This window comes from Engystomops pustulosus, chromosome 7 (genome assembly GCF_040894005.1).
Source record: "Engystomops pustulosus chromosome 7, aEngPut4.maternal, whole genome shotgun sequence".
Taxonomy (NCBI): domain Eukaryota; kingdom Metazoa; phylum Chordata; class Amphibia; order Anura; family Leptodactylidae; genus Engystomops; species Engystomops pustulosus.
The window spans coordinates 67,456,779-67,474,952 of NC_092417.1; the positions used below are offsets into that span (position 1 = coordinate 67,456,779).

The window sequence follows — 18,174 nt, forward strand, 5'->3', positions numbered from 1 at the left end:
GGGAACAATAGAAATGGAGGCATTTTAATTAAGGCTGCACAAACGGAGGCAAAAAGGGGGCTGTCACGGTTACACCCGCGATACTCGGTACAGATTGAGGGTGTACCCGTGCCTGCTGCCGCGGTCCCTGCTCCCCCAGCTCTCACTTACCTCTACTGGCTCTGGCCTGCACTCTTGTTCCCAGCTTGTAGGCCGCATGCTTCTTCCATGCAGTTGCGTGCTCCTGCCACTAGAGGGGGCGCGCACAGACATCTTCCAGGCATTTCTGGTTCGGCTATATAGCCTGGCGGCTCCCAGCATCCCCTGCCAGATCTTCAGGTCATTCTTCATGTCCTGTTACTGAAGAGAAAGCCCTCCGTGTTCCCGAGCGTTTCCAGACGCTTCTGTGATTCCCGTGTTCGGTGGTGTTCCTGGTCTCCTGTGTTCCCTTGTTCTGTGTTATCCTGTGGCGGTCTTGCATTCCTGTGGCGGTCCTGCATTCCTGTGGTGGTCCTGCATTCCTGTGGTGGTCCTGCATTCCTGTGGCGGTCCTGCAATCCTGTGGCGGTCCTGCAATCCTGTGGCGGTCCTGCAATCCTGTGGCTGCCTGCCTTCCCGTGGTCCTGCCTGCCTGCCCTCCCGTGGTCCTGCGTGCCCGCCTTCCCGTGGTCCTGCCTGCCTTCCCGTTGTCCTGCTTGCCTGCCTTCCCGTGGTCCCCATGTCCCTACCTTGGCTGCCACCGTGGGCCTAGTCGCACCCGCAGAGCGACCTGGTGACTCCCCGCCGCAGCAAGACCATTCCGCTTTGCGGCGGGCTCTGGCGAAGACCAGGAGTTCACTTAGACTCCGCTCCCGGGTGTGGCTAAGGTTGTTATCTCTCGCGGTGGTCCAGGGAGTCCACTTACTTAGTCCTAAGGGACTATTCCCCATAGACTGTGACAGTGGCATTATAAGTAAGGGACTACTGGAAGGGGAATTATTAGTTGGTTGGTTAGGGGACATTATATTTGGGGACCAGAGTGGACAATATACAATGGGGGGTACAGGACAAAAGTTTAACTAATTTTATGATAGATTCCATTGTACAGCCCTTGGGTTTAAAAAGAATGATTGAATTTTCTGAGAGCAAGGAGATATCTTGATATATTGCAAAATAATAAAAACACATAAAACCCTTTAAAACACTACAGAACATTTACTTTTCCATTTGGATAATTCATACACTGTTCATTTAATTGCGTGATGAAAAGCTGACAGTCTGAATTCCCATCAATTTGTATCTTGTTGGCAAGCCCCCGCTCTGGCCTGTAATGTGATGCATATAGAGTGAGACATCAAAAAGCTCAGCATCAGGAAAGGTCGTAAATTAGTGGCCGAGGGATGATGATGATGTTGTTGAATTTAGAGGACATTTATTCCCCTTTGTCAAACATAGGTTACTGGAAAATATTTTTATTTTACAACTTCTGGAGATCATTGTCTGGATTATGTGTGTCCTCCATTCAGAATAAAGTGGTAAAATTATAAATATTGGGGGCTGCTCTGCTGTGCTATTATACATATACCATGCATTAGCAGATTCTGGTATACTATAGTATACTTCCTTCTTTGAACACATTTTTTTTTTTTAACATTCAAGAATTTTTATTGAAACAAAAGTAGAATACATGCCATACAGGGTGTTACTACCCGTAAGTTATATGTGCTCATTAAAAAAAATCCTAGATAACAATGCACAGTAGCACAGTGTGATGTCAGAGGAGGGTCAAAGGAAAGAGTGGAAGGGGAAAACAGAGTATAGTTGCATTTCAATGCAAGGAGTTGTAATCCGGAGACCCACAGTAGTTCAGCCAAGGGGATAAGCAATCGTAATATTGATAGACTGTATTATGAATATCGGCATTCAACTCCTCAATCCGCTGAATATATACTAATTCTTCAAACCCGGCAGAGACAGAGAGAGTTCTAGTGCTCTTCCAGAGCCTGGGAATAGTCGTCCTGGCAGCAACCAGGAGGTGGCTCAGCAAGCTATGCGATGGTTTTCGATTGGGATAAGGCAGTATGGAGAGCAAAATTATGGAGGGCTGATTAGCTACAGTGACATCCAGGGTCGGACTGGGGGGCCTAGGGCCCACCAGTGAAACTTATTCTGGGGGCCCACCTACTTAAAATTGATATATTGAATGTCGAATTTTAGGCCTCATGCATATGGACACAATGATACAATACAACTACATTGTCCAATGCACTATAGCAGTTAGTATTTTTTATGCAAACATGGCATATGGTAGAGAAAGCTTATATATTTAAAGAATTGTTCCATAGAAGAAACTATTTACCATATAGGGGAAAATTTTGCATCGGGCAAACTGCATCCCCACAGAACAGCAGCGTCAAACTGTGTTCATATTACATATATCGTCATTATGAAAGGAGTCCAATACTTTGTCCTGGATTTATGCACTGACATGGACACATCCTTCTGGCCTAAGGGTACAGTCACACGTGGCGTTTAACACATGGGTTGCTGAAGAGAGACTTGCCTAATTAAATTGATTTTAACATTTGCGTTTACAAATTACAACTGTTAACTGGATGTTAACACACATAAAACTTGTGTGAACATATGTATTTGTTAACTGTGTGTTAATACATTTGTTAACGGTTGCTTTTTGTAAACGCAAATGTTAACACATTTAATTAGGTTAATGTCTCTGCCGCTGTTGCAGTGCATTTTAAAAATAATGAATTAAATGTGATGTGTGACCGCACCATGAAGTTGGGGACCAGGACTTAAAGAGAACCCGTCATGCAAAATAACCCCCCTAAACTAAATATATTTTCATAAACTGCCATTAGAGAGCATTGCCTCTATCCCTTTATTGTCCCTCTACATGGCTGTAAACCTAAGCAATGAGGTCCTAAAGCTGTATGCAAATGACCTGTGAAATGTCCAATGAAGCATTAGCATATTCAAGCTGTCCACTCTATTCATGAGTGGGAGGCACAGCCACACCCCCAGTGCATGACTGACAGCCTGTATAATGGAGTGAGGCTGTATAATGATGTGCTTCCTGGTGCTGGTGGCCACACCCCCTGCAGCCTGTGTGTGCATGTGTGTGTGTGTTTAGGAGAGATACAGCAGCTCCAGGCAGCCATGTTACAGCAGAACATGTCAGATTCATGTGTAGCTGATGTCTGTGTCTCTCACCTGTATATTAGGAGGATGCAGCATGTCAGCAGATGCAGTACACACACTAGCAATGCTTTACTATACATTACACACAGACATGAGCAGGGGGAGGAGAGGGGAGGGGTAACAGGGGTGACATCACTGCCTCTGACCATGTGACCAGCCTCATTTACATGATAAAGAATAGATGATTTTACAATGAATAATGTATGAAATAACTAGATAAAGGCTGGGATGGGATCCTTGTGAGCTGCTCCAACAGGTAGTGGTGACAGGACAAGTGACACAGACCTGATGACAGGTGTCCTTTAAAGCAGAGGTCCCCAACCGCCGGCTCCGCTCCCTCCGTTGAGTTGTCAGCTCAGGCTCCAGGCCAAGGCCTCTTCCACAGAGAGCAGCCCCGAGCTGACGCCATTGTTGTTCACGGGGTCCCCCGACACCGCGGCCAGGCCTCCGCCGCCTCTGAAGGCCAAGGTCCCGCGGTTCATCTCCGCACATACAAACGTGGCCCCGGGAGCGCCCGCGGGGGAACTGCTGCCTCCCCCCGGTACAAGACGTGATGTGCCCGCTGTGCGGTGCCGCTACTGCCGCGAGCTCTCCGCCCCGGCTCTCGGCTCCCTGCCCCTGCTGAAGCTCCACGCTCCCCTACCGCTCCCTCCGCTCTCCGCTCCCTCTGCCCCCCGCTCCCGGCTCTCGGCTCCCTGCCCCTGCTAAAGCTCCACGCTCCCCTACCGCTCCCTCCGCTCCCTCTGCCCCCCGCTCCCGGCTCTCGGCTCCCTGCTCAAGCTCCACGGTCCCCTACCGCTCCCTCCGCTCTCCGCCCCCTCTGCCCCCCGCTCCTGGCTCTTGGCTCCCTGCCCCTGCTGAAGCTCCACGCTCCCCTACCGCTCCCTCCGCTCTCCGCTCCCTCTGCCCCCCGCTCCCGGCTCCCTGCCCCTGCTGAAGCTCCACGCTCCCCTACCGCTCCCTCCGCTCTCCGCTCCCTCTGCACCCCGCTCCTGGCTCTCGGCTCCCTGCCCCTGCTGAAGCTCCACGCTCCCCTACCGCTCCCTCCGCTCTCCGCTCCCTCTGCCCCCCGCTCCCGGCTCTCGGCTCCCTGCTCAAGCTCCACGCTCCCCTACCACTCCCTCCGCTCCCTCTGCTCCCGGCTCTCGGCTCCCTACCCCTGCTCAAGCTCCACGCTCCCCTACCGCTCCCTCCGCTTTCGGCTCCCTACGCTCCCTGCTCCCGGCTCCCTGCTCAAGCTCCACGCTCCCCTACCGCTCCCTCTGCCCCCCCCCCGCTCTCCGCTCCCTCTTCCCCCCCCCCCCCCCGCTCTTGGTTCTTCACCTACCCGCTTCCGGCTCTCGGCTCCTGGCTCCCCTTTCACTCCCGTCTCAACCCCTCTCCCGCTTAAGCTCCAGGCTCCCTAGCCTCCCGGCTCTCATGACCTACCCGCTCCTGGCTACCTCACCGCGCCACCACCGCTGCAGGACAAGGCACCGAAATTTCCAGGAACACAATAAGGTTACTTTAAGGTTACTTTATCTTTGCATATATATGTGTAATATGTGTTTATATGTATGTGTAATATGTGTATATATGTGTAAATATATGTAATATGTGTGTGTATATATATGTGTTTGTATATATGTATATGTGTGTGTGTGTATATATGTATGTGTGTGTGTGTGTATATGCTGTATCTGCTGTTTGTTTATGTGTATATATGCTGTATGTATATGCAGCATTTGTGATATTTATCAGGGCTTCTATTTTGTACTACATGACAGTACTCGGTATGCATTTTATACTACTTGGCGGTACGTTGTATCTATTTTATACTACTTGGTGGCACGCTGGATGAATTTTATACTACTTGGTGGCACGCTGGATGCATTTTATACTACATGGCGGTATTCTGTATGCATTTTATACTACATGGCGGTATTCTGTATGCATTTTATACTACATGGCGATGCGCTGGATGCATTTTATACTACATGGCGATACGCTGTATGCATTTTATACTACATGGCGATAAGCTGTATGCATTTTATACTACATGGCGATACGCTGTATGCATTTTATACTACATGGCGATACGCTGTATGCATTTTATACTACATGGCGATACGCTGTATGCATTTTATACTACATGGCGGTACGCTGTATGCATTTAATACTACATGGCGATACGCTGTATGCATTTTATACTACATGGCAATACGCTGTATGCATTTTATACTACATGGCGGTACGCTGTATGCATTTTATACTACATGGCGATACGCTGTATGCATTTTATACTACATGGCGATACGCTGTATGCATTTTATACTACATGGCGGTACGCTGTATGCATTTTATACTACATGGCAATACGCTGTATGCATTTTATACTACATGGCGGTACGCTGTATGCATTTTATACTACATGGCGATACGCTGTATGCATTTTATACTACATGGCGATACGCTGTATGCATTTTATACTACATGGCGATACGCTGTATGCATTTTGCATTGCTTTATTTTTACACCAAACCGATATGATGGATCTGGTCTGGACACTCCCTGATATCTTATATTATAAGCTCCACCCCTCCATAACCCCACCCCATATGACCAAAGCCCCGCCCCCACCCCCACCGGGCCATGGAAAACTTGTCTAGCTTAAAGCCGGTCCCTGGTGCAAAAAAGGTTGGGGACCTCTGCTTTAAAGCAGTAATTTTCCAGTGGCTGGGGGGCCCAAGTTCAACCTTAGCATTGTAAAAGTGGAATTTTGCCTTTTTCCCCCCTTTCCCCTTTTGTGGAAGTGGGGTTTAGACACAGATTTAGGCTACCCACGTACTACACATGTAGTTCTCAGGCTGCAAACAGTGGTCCCGCGGACCATTGTCTCCGGCTTGTTTGTCATCGGCATGTGAGCGCACAATAATAGACGGCCAGAAACGCAAACATGGGTATGGACCCTCTCTGTATTTTGCAGCCCGGGCAGTTGGGTCATACACAGGGCTGTGGTATTCATAGCCTTCTGCATTTGCCTATTGAAGTGAATGGGGACGTGTGCTACTTGCTGATACAATGCTAGTGCATGTCCCTATTTCATCCTAAACATTGCACGGCTCGGTCCATTTCCCATAAACATATCACATAATTGGCAAATATTTTTCAGTTTAAAGCTGCGTTCACATACAATTGGGCACATTTACTTACCCGGTCCATTCGCGTTCCAGCGGCGGCTTCTCCGACGAGCGTTCGGGTCTTCCGGCGATTCATGAAGGTCCTGCGCCCGATGTCCACCAGGTGTCGCTGCTGCTCCGAGGTCCGCTGAGTTGCGTCGGAGTTCACTGATCTCTTCCTGGTGCGTGTAAGTATGGCGCATGCGACCAATTTTTTTTTTTAATGCGGCGGTTTTTCTGAATCCGTCGGGTTTTCGTTCGGCCACGCCCCCCGATTTCCATCGTGTGCATGCCGATGCGCCACAATCCAATCGCGTGCGCCAAAATCCAGGCGGAATTCAGGGAAAATCGCTGCAAATCGGAAATATTTGGGTAACATGTCGTGAAAACGTGAATCGGGCCCTTAGTAAATGACCCCCAATGTTTACAATGGGGCACGTATAGTACAGGTAGGCAGCACTGTGAGAAGGAAAAAGGATTCAATCCGTATGGGTGCTCGCTGTGTTGGTTTGACCCAAAACCAATAATATGAAAATAGAGAGAAGAAGGCAGCAGCACTCCGTGGTCCTCATCCAAGGTGTATTTATTCACATGTGGGAACAAAAGCTACGTTTCGGCTAGCTCAATGTAGCCATTTTCAAGCTGTACAATGGGGCACAATGACTAAGGGCTTTGCGCAAGTTTTCTGTCTAACTTTGCACGTTCTTTCTAGTGTAAACTGCTTGTACATGGATATAAGAAGTGTCCACGCCACATTTGCGTCACATGCCACCCTTTTGCAGCGCAGCTGTACTAGTCATCATGTGACACAAATTAGGGGGCATTCTGGTGCTTAGTCAGACCGTGCTCCCCATTTATCATGCAGAGTCCGACAGAAGTGTGTTGTACACTCCATGTTTTAGGTGTACCAAAATAAGCAGTGTCCTCTGTTAGGCCAGTGCAGGCGGCACCAGATTCATGTGTAGTGTAGTTTTGCACTGTTCTTAGTAGATTTGCCCCAATGTGTTTTGAAACACATACAACAGCTATGTACAGCTGCATATTGCAGAATATGGTAGGAACAACCTACCTCCTTTCAGTCTGCAATAACAGTGAAAAAAAAGAGAAAAGTCAAGTCACCCCCTTACTTAGAAATGATAGAAAAATAAACAAATATAATCCTAAACATGTTAAGTATCGCTGCGTCCCAAAATATCCGATCAATATATAATAACGGTTATTCCTGGCAGTGAACCACATGACAGAAAATAGCACTGAATGTCTGAAATGCCACTTTTTTGCCATTTTGCAACAGACAAAAATTTAATAAAAAGTTTTACATTGGTAACATTGATACCGCCATCACGTGCTGCAAAAAGTAACAGCTACGTACAATGAATTATGAAAAAGTTATTAGCATCAGAAGATAGTGAAACATAGAAAAATCTTTTGTACCAAAGGTTTTACAATTTTTAGATCTTTTTACAGTGAAAGCCCACAGGAGAGTGGCGCAAATGTGTTTTACCGTCAATTTTACTGCATTTGGATTTTTTTTCTGCTTCTCCGCACACGGTATGGAATATTAAATATTGTCACTAGGAAATGCGATTTTTGTTATGCAGAAAAAAATTCTCATGCACATAAAAATAAAAGAGTTATGGAGTTAAAAATGGAAACATTAAAAAGGGTCAGTTTTATTACAGGCTCTGTTTTACCATATTTACCATGTTAACCCTAACACACCTTTTTTTTTACTTTGATTTACAGAGCTGGACATTTTCATTACTATTAGGCTACATTCACACACATGTATGGGGGACGTATATACGGCTGATATACGTCCCCCATACACTTCTATGGGCTCACGGCCCTGTACGGGAGCTGTACAGTGCAGCACACGTGCGGCACCGTACCGCTCCGTAGCCCGGGAAAAGATAGGACATGTCCTATCTTTTCCCGTGATACGGCGCCATGCGCTGTATCTTCCTATGGAGAGGGGCGGGGGTGAGCAGCGCTCATCCCCTGCTCCTCTCCGCAGCGCCGATGTATGCCCGCCTTACTACTGTACAGCGGGCATACATCATGTGCATGTAGCCTCAGTTTGTAAAATGTACAATCACTTTTTATTGAAATATTTGTGTGTGTTGAAATCTGCACTGTGGCTGCTCTGACAGGAAAAGTAAATCTACATCAATACAAAATGCAGTAGTTTGAACACCCACAACATTCAGCAGCTCATTCAACTGCTGGGAGTTTTAGTCCTTCAGCTCACTGCAATTTTGTATGAATGTAGATTTACTTATCAGGGTGTACAGACTGTAGATATGTGTGTGAATGTAATGCACTTTTACCTATTTTTTCTTCAAGAACCTGTCACATAAGGGTGGTTACTCCTCACTGCCTGAGCGCTTCTGCGGGGAGAGCAGAGACCTGGTTCCGGCTCAGTGAATCTGTCTCTCGCTCCCCGCAAGAAGTTCACCTCCTCCTCCTCCAGGCTTCAAGGAATGTGCCTGCTCGCTTGTGCTTCTAGCGATCTAAGAAGCAGGCACATATGGGCTTGTACAAGTGCCTGGAAAGAGGCACTGCATGTCGCAGGCTAATCAAGGGGCGGAGCCAACAGGCGTCGGGGCCCACCGGGGATTTCACCGGCACCCCGGCGGGCCAGTCCGACTCTGGTGACATCTAACAGTTTCTTGACTATAGCAGGAACCTTGTCCCAGAAAGTCTTTGCATCCGGGCAAGCCCACCAAATGTGTGTCATTGTTCCTACTGTGTGATAGCACCTCCAACACTGGTCAGAAGCCTAAGGGAAGATGGAGTATAGTTTAACCAGGACCCTATACCAGCGAGACAAAATTTTTTAGTTTGTCTACTGTGTTTTACAGGATATTGAAAACCGGTGGCAGAGATCAAATGATCAGGGCTAAACCGCTTCTGGAAAAGTTTTGCCTAATTCATGCTTCCAACTCCGGACCAAAGCTTTCATACATACACTTTTCAACTATATTAAAACTTTCAAACACAAACAGCTCTGCTACATACCACCCCTGATATGTATTTGGATGGCCTGAAGCATGTGATCAGTCACATGCTTATGACACCATGGCTGATCCTTACTGATCCTGAGAGTGCATGTGCTGATAACCCCTCTGCCCAGCCTCCTCTCTTAATTTAATAATTTTGAAAATAAGGGTAGCTGCAACTAAATACTGCAAATGATTGTGGTACTTTCAGTGGTGTGGTGTGGTTTCTAGTCCACCAGAAAAAAAAGGTAGCAACTCCAAGTGATGGTAGCCCAGTACATTTATTGATGTTAATAATTTATGTGTGGTATATTCACTGCTGGTAAATACTTAGTAGCATATTCATTGCTGTTATATATTTAGTATTATATTTATTGCTGTAATATAATTATGTGTATGGGATATTCATTGCTGGTATGGGTTTATGTGTACAATATATTCAATTCTATGTGTCTATATGTTCTGGTACATATTTGTTTATGCAGTGTTTTTATGGCAGATACATGTTTATATGTGTGGTATATCAGTTATTTGCTGGTGTGTTTTTATATAATAAAATTGTGAATTAATTAGTTACATAACAGTATATAGTAAGATTCAAATTAGACTAAAGTCCTTATAGGTCAACCTATATTTCTACATTGTAGATCTTGAGAAAGGCAAAAACCCTGATAGGACAGACACCAGTTAATATATATTAGGGGGGGGGGTTCCTTCTTGTGGCCATAAGAACAATCTATAGATTAACAGTTCCCTCAGAAGTTGTCTGCTTAGATTGTTTTGCAGCATAAAGACTAGAATTAACCCTGTTTGGAGCTCTGTCTTCTACTATAGCCCTCTACATTTCAAGTGAGTAGGACTGAGCTGCAAAACCAGATACAGTCACTGCCCCCATGTCTGGTTAATAAGAAGACACTAAAAAGGGGTTTTCTGGTATCATTGATAGTATACAACTGCAATTACTCACTGGATGGTGCTTATCAAAAGATGATTGCCAAGAGTTGGACTCACACAATTCTACGAATAGGCCATTAATTTCTTGCACCCTTAAAACCTATATACATTTTCCTTTATGAAGGAAAAAAAACATCATCTATGTTATTCCCATGATGATAAATTATATGCATTTCATATAAATGCTATTTTAGTTTTCCTATGGGACCCTGCTTTTATGGTTTATAAGAGATATATGTTAGCCTCATGTCTAAGAATGACAACTGCTATAAAATATTCATGGCACGTTCGACGCTTGTGACGTCCATTGAAGAACTCCATCAGGCATGTGCCTCCAACATGCCGTGCAGCTTGGCGTGTTCTACATGCTCCATAATTTCACCATTTGATTACTTGTCAACTGACATCACTGTTTGTGTAAGTGAACTTGTCACCACAGTTTACATCACTTAAAGAGGCTGTCCAATTTTATTTTCTTTACATTAAACAATAACCTCTTCCCTTGACTTCTAGTTTAGTTACTGACCACCACCCCCACACGATCACAGCTGTTGACAAGACGTGACCCTCACCCAAACAGATGTGCATGTCTGGAGGCAGTGTAGTATGGAGAACATATAAGCTCAGTGTATAGTATGAGGACACAGTACAGTAAAAGGCTGTGCATATGAATTCATTGCCAAAGAAGAAACATGTTGGCAAACACTAGTTATACCCAGCTTTCCTCAAGAAATAATAAAATACGCATCATGCATTAATGTGTAGCATTGAGGAGTACTGCACTTTACAGTAGAGTAACCTCCTGTGATGCATAACTGTGTATCATTGAGGAGTACTGCACTGTACAGCAGATATAACCTGCTGTGATGTATAACTTTGTAGCATTGAGGCGTACTGCACTGTACAGCAGAGATTACCTCCTGTGATGTATAACTGTGTAGCATTGAGGAGTACTGCACTGTACAGCTGATATAACCTCCTGTTATGTATAACTGTGTAGCATTGAGAAGTACTGCACTGTACAGCAGAGTAACCTCCTGTGATGTATAACTGTGTAGCATTGAGGAGTACTGCACTGTACAGCAGATATATAACTTCCTGTGATGTATAACTGTGTAGCATTGAGGAGTACTGCACTGTATAGCAGATATATAACCTCCTGTGATGTATAACTGTGTAGCATTGAGGAGTACTGCACTGTACACCAGATATAACCTCCTGTGATGTATAACTGTGTAGCATTGAGGAGTACTGCACTGTATAGCAGATATATAACCTCCTGTGATGTATAACTGTGTAGCATTGAGGAGTACTGCACTGTACAGCAGATATATAACATCTTGTGATGGATAACTGTGTAGCATTGAGGAGTACTGCACTATACAGCAGAGATTACCTCCTGTGATGTATAACTGTAGCATTCTGGAGTACTGCACTGTGCAGCAGATATTTAACCTCCTGTGATGTATAACTGTGTAGCATTGAGGAGTACTACACTGTACAGCAGATATATAACATCCTGTGATGTATAACTGTGTAGCATTGTGGAGTACTGCAGTGTACAGCAGATATATTACCTCCTGTGATGTATAGCTGTGTAACATTGAGGAGTACTGCACTGTACAGCAGATATATAACATCCTGTGATGTATAACTATAGCATTGTGGAGTACTGCACTGTACAGCAGAGATTACCTCCTGTGATGTATAACTGTGTAGCATTGAGGAGTACTGCACTGTACAGCAGAGATTACCTCCTGTGATGTATAACTGTGTAGCATTGAGGAGTACTGCACTGTACAGCAGAGATTACCTCCTGTGATGTGTAACTGTGTAGCAGTAGTGCGGAGTACTGCACTTTACAGCTGATATAACCTTCTGTTATATATAACTGTGTAGCATTGAGGAGTACTTCACTTTACAGCAGAGTATCCTCCTGTGATGCATAATTGTGTATCATTGAGGAGTACTGCACTGTACAGCAGATACATAACCTCCTGTCATGTATAACTGTGTAGCATTGATGAGTATTGCACTGTACACCAGATATAACCTCCTGTGATGTATAACTGTGTAGCATTGAGGAGTACTGCACTGTATAGCAGATATATAACCTCCTGTGATGTATAACTGTGTAGCATTGAGGAGTACTGCACTGTACAGCAGATATATAACATCTTGTGATGGATAACTGTGTAGCATTGAGGAGTACTGCACTATACAACAGAGATTACCTCCTGTGATGTATAACTGTAGCATTCTGGAGTACTGCACTGTGCAGCAGATATTTAACCTCCTGTGATGTATAACTGTGTAGCATTGAGGAGTACTACACTGTACAGCAGATATATAACATCCTGTGATGTATAACTGTGTAGCATTGTGGAGTACTGCAGTGTACAGCAGATATATTACCTCCTGTGATGTATAGCTGTGTAACATTGAGGAGTACTGCACTGTACAGCAGATATATAACATCCTGTGATGTATAACTATAGCATTGTGGAGTACTGCACTGTACAGCAGAGATTACCTCCTGTGATGTATAACTGTGTAGCATTGAGGAGTACTGCACTGTACAGCAGAGATTACCTCCTGTGATGTATAACTGTGTAGCATTGAGGAGTACTGCACTGTACAGCAGAGATTACCTCCTGTGATGTGTAACTGTGTAGCAGTAGTGCGGAGTACTGCACTTTACAGCTGATATAACCTTCTGTTATATATAACTGTGTAGCATTGAGGAGTACTTCACTTTACAGCAGAGTATCCTCCTGTGATGCATAATTGTGTATCATTGAGGAGTACTGCACTGTACAGCAGATACATAACCTCCTGTCATGTATAACTGTGTAGCATTGATGAGTATTGCACTGTACACCAGATATAACCTCCTGTGATGTATAACTGTGTAGCATTGAGGAGTACTGCACTGTACACCAGATATAACCTCCTGTGATGTATAACTGTGTAGCATTGAGGAGTACTGCACTGTACAGCAGAGTAACCTCCTGTGATGGATAACTGTGTAACATTGAGGATTACTGCACTGTACAGCAGTTATATAACATCCTGTGATGTATAACTGTGTAACATTAAGGAGTACTGCACTTTACAGCAGATATATAGCCTCCTGTGATGTATAACTGTAGCATTGTGGAGTACTGCACTGTACAGCAGATATATTACCTCCTGTGATGTATAGCTGTGTAACATTGAGGAGTACTGCACTGTACAGCAGAGATTACCTCCTGTGATGTATAACTGTGTAGCATTGAGGAGTACTGCACTGTACAGCAGAGATTACCTCCTGTGATGTGTAACTGTGTAGCAGTAGTGCGGAGTACTGCACTTTACAGCTGATATAACCTCCTGTTATATATAACTGTGTAGCATTGAGGAGTACTTCACTTTACAGCAGAGTAACCTCCTGTGATGCATAATTGTGTATCATTGAGGAGTACTGCACTGTACAGCAGATACATAACCTCCTGTGATGTATAACTGTGTAGCATTGATGAGTATTGCACTGTACACCAGATATAACCTCCTGTGATGTATAACTGTGTAGCATTGAGGAGTACTGCACTGTACAGCAGATATATAACCTCCTGTGATGTATAACTGTGTAGCATTGAGGAGTACTGCACTGTATAGCAGATATATAACCTCCTGTGATGTATAACTGTGTAGCATTGAGGAGCACTGCACTGTATAGCAGATATATAACCTCCTGTGATGTATAACTATGTAGCATTGAGGAGTACTGCACTATACAGCAGAGTAACCTCCTGTGATGTATAACTGTATAGCATTGAGGAGTACGGCACTTTACAGCAGATATATAACCTCCTGTGATGTATAACTGTGTGGCATTGAGGAGTACTGCACTGTACAGCAGAGTAACCTCCTGTGATGTATAACTGTATAGCATTGAGGAGTACGGCACTTTACAGCAGATATATAATCTCCTGTGGCTACTTTACTTCATGTAAAAGCAGTTCCTGTACATCAGGTAGTGGGTGTGGCTTAATAAAGAAACACTATACAGTAGCATGTAATACTAGTAGTACTGTATATTAATACAGTATCATCTGTGGAGTATACATTATAGAATACAGAGCCCATGGCAACAAGTTATTGATACACTTTTAGTGTTCTATCATGCTAATACTGCCTAAAAATTAAACAGTAATGTGTACATAATTATATACATCTTCTATACTGTGTCCTAAAAATAATACCAAATCCAGTAAACACCTCCAGGCACAATAGTGACATACACAGCCCACATATATTCCCGCAGTTATAGCAGTATCCACATGTCATATATTTCACATGCATATACATTCATATACATATGAAATGAAAAATAGATGCTAAAATTATGCTAAATAAGTAGATTTGAAACATTTGGTAGGTAGATAAATATGATAATCATATGAAAGATTGGATATGAGATAGATATGTCTCATATAAATATATATTAGATAAGGAGATGTTATAGATAGATGGTTCCCCAGACCACTGGAGTGGTTCAGTCCCTATCAGATCCAGTCTGAACCCCTAATGTATAGTACAGCACACACAGGGCACTGCGTGATCACTGGGGATTGGAGTCACTAGTCTACAAATTAATTCTTCAAATCAAAACATAATTAAGTCATTAAGAGGAGAGGAGGGACTTAGATACCTGATAATTAACATGTGATATGCAGGAATAAATAATGCATTTTGTTTAAATACTTCCAATTGAAAGAACTAAAGTAAAAAGGGGGGTCCATGAGACTTTGAATAAAACATACAGTGCTATAGTCTGCTATATACTATTCTGTATTATAAATAGGCTCTACTGTAATGTTTTGTGTTGTTCTTTATCCTGTAATACAATATCTGTCATGCTATATGTACTATAGTACTCTACAATAACATCATTGCAATGTGCTGTGCTATATTACTATTCTGTATAATTAAAGTCTGTGCATTGATATACTGTACTGTGCTATACAATACTATTCAGCTCTATTACAACCCTACACCAGTCCATTCCATATCATACAATGCTTTATAAGAATATCTTATACCACACTATTGTAAACTGCTTTAAAGTTTGCTGTAATCAGATCATTTACTGTCCTACAGTTGAATGCGCTTCTCTTTTAGATAAAACCGTGCCCTCTACTATTACTCTAACTATACTGTCCTTACCTATTACATAGTGTAATGTCATCCATTGCCATACTATAATCTTACATTACACCTGGGGGCTTGTAATATTCCTTCTTACATGTTTATAGGATTCATTCCATGGCTATAACTATCATCTGCTTTGGTCCTGAGATCTCCAGCGTCTCTCACAGATCTCGCACTTTCTTCATCTCTCTTCTCATAGAACAGAATGACCTGAGACGTTGTAACATCTGTAAAAACTAGCAGCCATAAAGGTGTCTTACCTGAGCTGCCATGAAGGAGAGGTCCATGGTTACTGGTGGAGTAGATCCCTTCTACAGATCCAGGGTGACCTCAGCTGCGCTCATCCTCTTGGGTTCCCTGATGTTTTTGCATGAGGGGTGGGCAACGACTGGTACAGAGACCTGTATGACCCAACCTGCTGCTTCCAGGCTCATTCCCAGTACTGCATGTACTACCCACCACTGACCATGCACACTGTGTTCTGCTTATGGTCTTCTGATAGGGGTAAGCCTCCTGTCTAAGTGGCAGCGGTGCCATCCACTGTTAACCCTTCACTGCCCAACTTCATGGTGCCCAAAATGTACCAAATAAGAGAAAGAGAACAGATGCCTAGGTTATGTATTATCCATAGCGAGCTATTCTAGTGTGAATGCCTTGGCACAGATTTGTGTGTCGGTGGTGGAATATTATGCAGCGAGTTTCATTTATAAAGTGATGTGATGGTTAAGTGGGTTCCTATGGCAACAAAAGCTCCTTAGGGACAGAACGAATGAGCAGAGCGACTGACAAGGAAGTTTCCGGCAGATGCAGTCTGCGTCTGGAAGTTGGTGACGATTGTTGTTTTGGGCTTTAGTTAAGGGTCACAATTCTGTCTGCATAAATGTAAGAAGCTGAAAAAGAGCAGAAACAATGGAGTAGTGTTAGGGGGAACAGAGGCGGACGTCATACCTGAGCCTGCAGCCTTAATTACATGAGAAGACCCTAGTATATTGTATGGCATAATGAAGTGGGGGGCCTGGTAAAGCATTTGCATGAGGGACCAAAATCTGTAGGTCACTGTACATATGAGATACAATAGGGTAGATTTACTATCATACAGTTCATACAGACTCACAATGTTGGAAGATATGTCATGTTCCACATATATTATAAGTGATGGGTACTTTTGAATAGTATCTAAAATAGGGCATGGCTGACTTCATTTGTACTAAGCACTGGATTTATTAGGAACATGCACTGGTTATTTAACACTAAATGGTGTTATAAGGTATGTCTGTCTTTAAGTGGTATAAGGCAAGGGAAAGTGATGAACTTTTAGCAAGACATGGATCATCTTCTGACCAGGACTCCTAGCAGGAATTTCAGGACCGTGATTTAGGCAAATGTTGTGCCACCTCTAATCCCACACATTATAATTTACCATAGTGCAACACATTGCACACTAGAAGGTTACTACAGTTCTGATCAGACATGGGTAGAATAGACATCTAGTAACTAACAGGCTCCATCTGGGAACAGAACATTGTAATGACTTCCCATGGCCATGACTTATTGCTGATCAATTTGTTCCCAGATGTCTACACTGTGCTCTTAAAAACAACACATATGGTTTTTCCCATGGAGAATAACACTGTGCTCCTAAACTTTATGGGGCACATTTACTAAGACTAGTGCAAACTGTACTATGTGCAGTTTGCCTGTGAAGTGTGCAGTGGGAGCCAGATTCATGATTTGTAGCGCACATTCTACATGAATCTGGTGCCCTCTGCACTGCTCCGACAGAGTGCACCAACTATTTTTGGTGCACCTTTAACATAGGGCATGTGCCACACTTCTGCCAGACTTTGCATGTTAATTCTGGCGCATGGTCCGGCTGTCCACCGGAATGTCCATTTCAATGAGGAATTTTGTTTCTCATTGTATATATTGTAGCTGTGACACAAAAGGGCTGCGCGTGACACATATGTGGCACAGGAACTTCTTAAGTACATATGCAAGCAGTTTGCACATCCCTTAGTAAATGTGCCCCATGGTGTTCTCACATCTCCTCCTTTCTCTTACAAGCATTGACCAGGGAATAACATCACAATATAAGGGCACAATGAAATCACCACCAAGGTGGCATGATGACATCAAGATGCCACTACCATCTGCTGTGAATGGCAGCACCTGCAGAGGAAAGAACCTTGTTGCACCGTTTTTATAATCAATTGTACCAAGGTCTTTCAGTCGCCAATACAGTAAAATATTTCGGACACCAGTAGTTTAGCACTTGAGCAGCCTGTTCTGGCCTAATCGAGTATTCAAGCAATGCGTCACTACTGTGCAGGTATAAGGTGCCCCTTATTCTACTACTTTCACCGGGTGCTTCACAGGCCTACTAGCTTGATGGGCGCCTTGCTCCTGAATGTCCTGTCTACACTTCAGCTGTCTCAATCTTAGACTTGGTAATTGTTTCTGCCCCAGTGTGTAAAGTATGAGAATTCTGCATGGGAACTGTGGCTATTATTACAATAATATTGATTTAGGGACAAGGCAAATGGAAGCTTACAGATAAAATGTGTCACAACTCCTGGAAATAGGAAAAAAGACAAAAAAATCAATGCTTTAATGATGTTATCTCAGCATCACAATTGATCTGCTGGGATCTTATAGCAATACCTTTTCTTATTACCATGGAGAATAAAGAA

At 43.8% G+C, this 18,174-nt stretch overlaps 1 protein-coding gene across 1 annotated transcript in view; it reads right to left on the reverse strand.

Moving 5' to 3' along the window:
- The window catches only part of C7H14orf132 (chromosome 7 C14orf132 homolog), a 36,328-nt gene extending 20,121 nt beyond the window's left edge, over nt 1-16,207 (reverse strand). Inside the window, exon 1 of the mRNA XM_072116253.1 lies at nt 15,745-16,207. Within this exon, the coding sequence (XP_071972354.1) occupies nt 15,745-15,771 (27 nt within the window). The 5' untranslated portion in view covers nt 15,772-16,207. The remainder of the gene's footprint in view (nt 1-15,744) is intronic.
- Nucleotides 16,208-18,174: the final 1,967 nt, after the last annotated feature.